The sequence below is a fragment of the Lipotes vexillifer genome, unplaced genomic scaffold, assembly GCF_000442215.2.
Source record: "Lipotes vexillifer unplaced genomic scaffold, Lipotes_vexillifer_v1.1 scaffold825, whole genome shotgun sequence".
NCBI lineage: Eukaryota > Metazoa > Chordata > Mammalia > Artiodactyla > Lipotidae > Lipotes > Lipotes vexillifer.
In genome coordinates this window covers 349420-356972 of record NW_006785310.1, presented here as the reverse complement: position 1 = coordinate 356972, position 7553 = coordinate 349420, and the positions used below count along the sequence as shown (strand labels likewise).

General features: G+C 38.0%; 1 protein-coding gene across 1 annotated transcript in view; it reads left to right on the top strand.

The window, feature by feature from the left end:
• Positions 1–7553, top strand: part of GUCY1A2 (guanylate cyclase 1 soluble subunit alpha 2) — a 382047-nt gene that overhangs the window by 35883 nt on the left and 338611 nt on the right. The window contains exon 3 of the mRNA XM_007457361.1: positions 5645–5766. Within this exon, the coding sequence (XP_007457423.1) occupies positions 5645–5766 (122 nt within the window). The remainder of the gene's footprint in view (positions 1–5644; positions 5767–7553) is intronic.

The window sequence follows — 7553 nt, the reverse complement described above, 5'->3', positions numbered from 1 at the left end:
CTTTCCCTAGTTCTGTTTATTTCAGACACTATTTAAAGAACAGACAGGGTATAGGACTTTCATATAAAGAGGTGTCTTAATGTTCTACTGGTTCTAAGACCTAGTAGCATATTTTTGCTTGGGTGTTGGCTACCTTCTGAGGATTTGAAGTACCTTTGCTCACTGTCTTTTTCTGTGCTCATGCTGATGAAGATAAAAAGGGCCATGGTTTCCCTGTCCAGTGTCCTCTTTGCCTTTTAGAGTCCATCTTTCTGCTTTCAATTTCTTTTTTCAATACTGAAAAAGGAGAGCATCTATGATCGCTAACACTTGGATTAAAATGTATTCACTCATATGTGTTGTTCCTCTTAAGAAAACACAATTTTATCTCTAACTGTGAAAAGGAATGTGTTTCTTACAGTTAAAGGGATTTCAGGCAATTGCAAGCAAGTGCTGGAAAGTTTATTTTACATGTTTCTGGGGAGGTGAGGGTGGGAAAGAGGTGCTTTCCCTAATCCCTGAAATTGGGCTTTGCCTAAAGCTTGTCTTGAAATAATTCAGCTTTTAGGTGTCTAGGGTTGGATGATGAATCAGAATGGGTAACAGAGAGTAGGAGCTAGCCTTTTTCTTTTTAATTTCATAATTCAGCCTCCAACCGCTAACCTTCCCATATTCCCTTTCCTCTGTTTTGATACTCTGCCTTTGGATCTGCATTATTTATCAGAGCTCCAGGACTGTATAGTCTTGCTCCTTAATTAATTTTTATACCAGTGGCCCATAGAAACTCTCTGAGGCTTTTTTTAGTCTCCAAGACCTAGACTTGAATGAAGTGAGCAGCTGTTCAAAGGATCAGACAGATGGAGGATTGGGAGGGAGTAGCCGATGGAGCCTCTTGTTAGGAAGATAGCCTCTCTGTGCTTCAGCAACTTTATCTTTAAACATTTATTCTGTTCCTTAACTTATCCATTCACTTGTCCATTTATTTATTCATAGAGATCATTCAAGCTGGGAAAATAAGTGCTTAAATAATTTATTCATGCAGTATGATAAATCTTCATCTCTTCATCTCCACTGTCACCATGGTCTCTCAGATAGAGATTCCAATCTAGTTTTCTGGCTTCTACTCCTGTAGTTTCTGATCATGTATGTCTGGGTGGGGCTCAAGAATTGGCATTTCTAAGGAGTTCCCAGATACTGCTGATTCTACTGGTCCAGGGATCATGCTTTGAAATCCCTGTTTAAAACCATATAATAACTTACTGTAATAGAATAAAATCTGAGCTATTCCTGTGATCTGGCCTCTGCTTACCTCTCTGATTTTATCCTCTTCCACTCCCCACTTTTCACTCCACTCCAGCCACTCCAGCCTTCTGTTGGTTTCTCAACTATACCAAAGCTTGCTTAGCCTCAAGGCTTTTGCACATACTATTTCATATACCTGGAATGCTGTGTCCCCAGATGTTTGCATGGATTATTCTTTTATACAGTTAAGTCTTTGTTTAAATGTCATATCCTAGGAAGGTATGACACCCACCTAAAGTAATCTTCAATCCCCTACCTCAATCTCCAACCACAGTGATTTTCTGCTACATTAGTCTCTATTATCTCTCTTCATAGTACTTATCATTAGCTTATATTATCTTGTTTATTTTCTTATTTGGTTATTTATCTTATTTACTCTGTCTTTGTAAATGCTTGGTACATAGGAGGAACTAACAGTTTTTTGGGGGGAGGGAGGAGTGTGAATAAATGAATACATTGTACCCTAGAGGTATGTACACAGAGGTATGTATATAGTGGATAAAAGAGTAAATTATGCTTCGGAAGGGGGTGTAAAATGAGTAATCCCTAGAGTCCATTATAGTTCTAAAATCTATAGTTCTAGTATCCAAAATCCTTCTTTTTATGGCATAAATTATACTCATTTATTTGCATAGTTTTCCATTTATGCTTAATGTTCTGCTACAGTGTGTCAGATTGACTTTGTGGTAAATTTTGATTGCTGTGTAAACTCTGCATATACAGTCTTCTTCCCTCAACCTAAAATGAGAAAAGAGGGCCCTGACTGTTCATCTTTATGTTAGCCTTTCTTTAACTCAAGCTTCTAGGGAATGGACTAGCTTTTGGGGCAGTGTGGGGTGGGAAGGATAGTGAGAAGCAAAAGTGGTAAGTAAGAGACAGGCAGTGTTTACCTTAGGAATCGAAAGGAACTCAGGATTGAGGAAAATCTGGTTTATGGTGACAATTTTTTCTGATGTCATTCTTGTCATTATCTTGTGTCCTTCTCTCTGTGCAGTTTTATTGTGTAGTATAGAGCAAAGGACTGTGAAAATGTGCTTTGGAAGTAGACATACCAGATTTACTAGATTTAAAGTCAGGTTGTGCCTTTGAATGATCATGGGCAGATTACTTAACCTCCCTGAGTCTCAGTTTTCTCATTTTTAAACATGGGAATAATAGCACGGTAGGGGTGATGTTTAAATGAAATATTAATGATAATAATGTGGTAAGTCATATAATCAGCTTGGTATACATAGGTAATCAGTATGTTTGTTGAATTATAATTACCACTATTGTATCTGACTCTTTTGCACCTTAATTTTTGTTGATTGTCTTTCCCTTTCTCCTCTTGCTGTATCCTTTACCTGTCCTCCTTGAGCCTTTAAAACTCTGCAATCGGGCTTCCCTGGTGGCGCAGTGGTTGATAGTCTGCCTGCCGATACAGGGGACACGGGTTCGTGCCCCGGTCTGGGAAGATCCCACATGCCGCAGAGCGGCTGGGCCCATGAGCCATGGCCGCTGAGCCTGCGCGTCCGGAGGCTGTGCTCCACAATGGGAGAGACCACAACAGTGAGAGGCCTGTGTACCGCAAAAAAAAAGAAAAGAGAAAGAAAAAACTCTGCAATCATTTGTTTAGCATCAGGAGTTAAATATGCCCGGTTCATGTTCCAGCTACAGCTTTCTTCTTACAGAGAATTTGGATTTTTAAAAATCTAAATTTCTTCCTCCAGAGTGCCTAATCTAACTGCTCTCACTTATGTTTATATTACACCACTCCTACTGGTCTTTAGCTCACAAAAACGGATTGCTATGGTAGGGAAGACAAAGCAGAGATTTCTTTAAAACTATGATTAGACAATAACATGATCATCTTTCTGAGATGTAATTTTAATTCATTATATATTTTAATCATCAAAATATAGAAAAATATGTGTTAAGTATCATGCCATTCATTTTATACTTTTTGCCAGAATGAGCATCGTTGTGCTAATATCACAGGTAGGACTGCTGCCAAACTCATATTGGTCTGGGACACCATTTCCTATAGTCATCTAAAGGTATATTATTACTCCATTTATCACTGTGGGCTCTGTGTTTGTTTTATACAGCCAACCTCCGTTCTCTTTTTATTTTGACAGCTGAATAAGGATTAAGCTAGAATAATTTCAATAGAGCATTAGAAGTGAAATTAGGAGTGGGTTAACCCTGCTTATTCTGGGAAACAAGCTTCAGTGATATTACTTATGCTGTCGTGGTCAGATTTTGTGGCTGTAAATTATTTTATCTAAACTATCTTACTGAATAAAAACAAGTTAGATAAAATCTAATATCTATTGATTGCTCTCTGTTTTTGAGGTAATATACTGGGCACTTCATATCTGTTATTTTATTTAATACTAACAATCTATTTCATAGGATCACTGTATTAAGCTCATTTTTACAGATGAGGAGATTGAGACTGTGAGAAAAAATATTTTGTTTAAGGTCACTCTGATTAAAATGGTGGAGCTTGATTTAAAAATAAACCTGTATTTGTCTGTGTTTAATGACTGTGCTCCCCATTCCACCTTTTACTGAGTGATTCCTGCATTCTAGAAACTGTAGTAAGCATTTTGCTTAACTGGTTTATTGGAGTCTAATTTTACAAACATGAAACCCTTTTACTTTTTTCTCCCCAGTCATTTCAAACATGCTATGATGAGCCCTCTTTGATACTAGGTTGGGCAGATTGCACTGTATTCCAAGTACTTTCAGGGAGTATAAAGTCCACTCCAGACCAATTCAAATCTTCAATCTCATATCCAATCTTATTCTCTGTCCCTCTCTGCCTGGGTTACACCTTGGCCTGAGGAACTTGGAATGCAATGTAGAGGTGATATCATGTATTATTGACTCCTCTGCTTTAGGACAATCCTTTCCTGTTACTTTCTCTTCTGATGTGTTATATCAGGTATGAATAAAATGGGAAATAGTAGAAGCCTTGTTTACTTCACTGGTGGTTTTAATAATCCTCTCTTGGCTGTGATGCCCTCAGCAAGGTGCATGTACAGGCTCTGCCTTTACTGCTTCAGATGCCTCAGCTCCTGGCTCTGTGGATTTCACTCCACAGTTTTGCTAGTGTAATCCCTGCCCCTGGCTGCAGCCTCTAGATTGGGAAAGCAATAGGATGGAACACCCCCAGCTCACCTTTCTTTAGTGATATCTCCATATCACTAAATATGAATTTTCCCATGGGAAACCCATAGTTTTTGCCTTGCCAAATAGTAGGACTGTAGGCCAGTTCCAATTTGGCTCTATTTATTTTCCCTGTTAATAACACTCCCTGGAATCTTCTTCCATTCAGTCAGGTATAGAGGGATGATCAGGAATTCCACCACCTCAGCAGATATTCATGGAGGAATGAGATACCTAAGCCTCAGTCTCTATCAGAGTAGATCCCTCTTTCACCAACTGGTCCTCTGTAGGGAATATTCCCCTTCTCTCTTTTACTTGTGTTTGTGTGTGTGTGGGGGTGGGGGGAGATAACAACAGTACTCTCCTAGGCCAATAACTCATTCTTCTGATTATTTTCTTTCAAATTTTTCCTATTCCTTGGCTTATGTATGCTAGTGGTGAGGTGACAATGGCAGTGACTATTTAATCACTTCTTAAGTTCTGAAGGCGATGTCTGGTCTTCTTGGCTACTCTTTTGAAACATGGGAGCGTTTGACCTTTATTTTCTGCAGCTTTGGTGCCTTAGCTCTAATTCAGAGGAAACTGGAAAAGTTTCAGTCAACACAGGCATTTTATCTTTAAGTCCTCGTAAGAACTCTAGGAGGTATCTCCGTTTCATGAGGGAGGAAAGTTAGACTACCAGAGATTAGATTACTTGCCCAAAGTCTCACAGATAGAAAAAGGTAAGACAATGATTCAAATTCTGTCAGACACCAAACGCTTTATTTGCTTATTTGTTATCCATGCTAATTTCTTGACTGTAATAGAAGTTAAGATGTGTTTACTTTCAACACAGTTAGTGCTAACGCACCGAATTAGCACTGTTAATTATTCTTTTTCTAGGCAAATTCATTATAGAAACAAATTACCAGTAATTATGAAGCACTCAAATAAAGAAACATTAGCTATACAAACTGATGTATTTTCTGGTTCTTATCATTTATTTTTTTCACACATTGCTTTCTTGTTAATGATTGCTTCCAGTTCCAGGTCCACATTGCTTATTCTGATGTTAGTGATGGGTTATGCCAGAAATTATGTCTTAAAGCTTCAGTTGTTTGAAAATGTCATTATGCTAAGAGCATAAACACATGCTTTTGTGTATGTATATGAGTGCATTTGCAGAGTCTTTTAAAAATTTCTCCATATACTAATTTTGTTTTCTTCTTAGTTATAGGGATGTAGAAAAGAATTTCTACAATATTTCTAACAGATGCTCCTATGCAGACCATTCCAACAAAGAAGACATTGAAGATGTCTCAGGAATTCTTCAGTGTACTGCTAATGTACTCGGTATAGTAACTATATATTTATAAGGTTGAGAGAGAATGAGTAAGGGGAAGGGGGGAAAAGTAAAAAAGAGTAAATGTTTCATTTTCTACCAAAGAGAGATTTGGAGACTATGGTGAATTGAGACCAAGACCTTGTCTTCAAGTGACTTAGTTTCAATACTTCTGATGATGTTTAAATGGAAATTACATGCATGCCATTTACTTGGAGATTGGAAAACATTACATTCCAGGCAAACTTTTCTAAATATTCATATCTGAGTATTATTAGTCTACTGTAACCCATATTTCTCTGGCTCTTGCTGTCAGTTAAAATTGGGGATCTTACTCTTTTCTCAAAGTCCATGCTTTATTATTATTTATTCTACTATTTCTGGAACGCCTGGTTGGGGCTGGAGGGTGGCTCACATGTACTCATAGTGGACTCTACAAAGGCAGTGAGGTAGGTCATCTATGGAAGTCTCTGCACCCTGTTTATAGGGGGGTGTCTACCTTGAAAATACTAATATTTCTGGCAAAGGGCTGTTTTTAGATGTTCCCAACATGGTAAGGGATACTGTTATAAACTGCACTGAATCATGCAGCTATAAAGTACCATAAATGAGATGTCCTATCTTATGATCTGAAGTTCTTGGTGTGTGAGAGGTACATTGTATTATACACAAAGTAGATACCATAGCAGGAATATTTTTTGCTCTATTGTCTTATATAGTTTTTTGGGAATGATACCTCTTTCAATTTTTTTGGAATCTTCTTTTTGCCTCAGAACTCAGACAGAAATCTGTGGAGTTCTGGGGAGTAGTGGGGGGGAACAGCAAATCTTAGTGACTGACTCCATACAAAACTCAGAATCACCTCTCTCAGAATCAGATTTTGGAGACTAGGAAAAACTTGTTTCCCTTTCTTTCCCTTTAGGGTAAGTACTTTCCCTGGAGACACCCGAGTCCTTCCTACAAACAGATTCCAGGTGACCTCAATGCATGAGTTTACCAGATTTTTCTAAACATATCTGACTCCCAGAGGCAGACCTGGCTTTAACACTCAAGCTGGAACTCCAGCTAGACATTGACTACATTTTCTTCCTAGGTAGCTTTTTTAAGCATAAAATATTATAATAAGAACATGGACCTTTTGTGAGGGGAGCCATATAGATGTAAGTGGTTTGTCTAAGACAATAATGGGCAGTGAAAAGATGTACTTACCTCAATCTTAGTACAACTGCATGGATGTCATACTACACAAGTCAACATTATTGGAGAAGATAAGGGGTGAGAGTAAAGGTGGGGTGGGGTTGGGCATTACCCAAGAACTGTTTATAGTTTTCTGATTTTGTATTTCCCAGGACTCTCTCATAAGTGATATCAATTTCTTTTGACACATTGTGATTTTTGAAAGGGTGAGGTGAGATGATGTTCCACTAAGACGGATGTATCAGAATCTTAGCCAAGGGATTTTTAATATATTGAAAAACTTCTCTTTAATTACTAATTTTCTAAATGATTCCCTGCCCCTCACATCTCCTTTCCTTTTCTTTCCTTTCCTTATGCTGCCTACTTTGAGAATCGCTGAGTTAGAGGGAGTAAGAGGTGTACAAGATGATGAATATGTAAGAAATACTAAAGACTTTTTCTGAACTGTGACTTGAAAATAAGTGTACACAATTCCTACAAGAAACTCTAGGTCAGACAATTTGATATAGTAAACACCAGGTGATACTGTTGGCCCAGCATAGCTTAGTTGATAGATTAAGTTAGTGAGTGAAAAGAACAGGCAGTATGCTACCTGATGGTA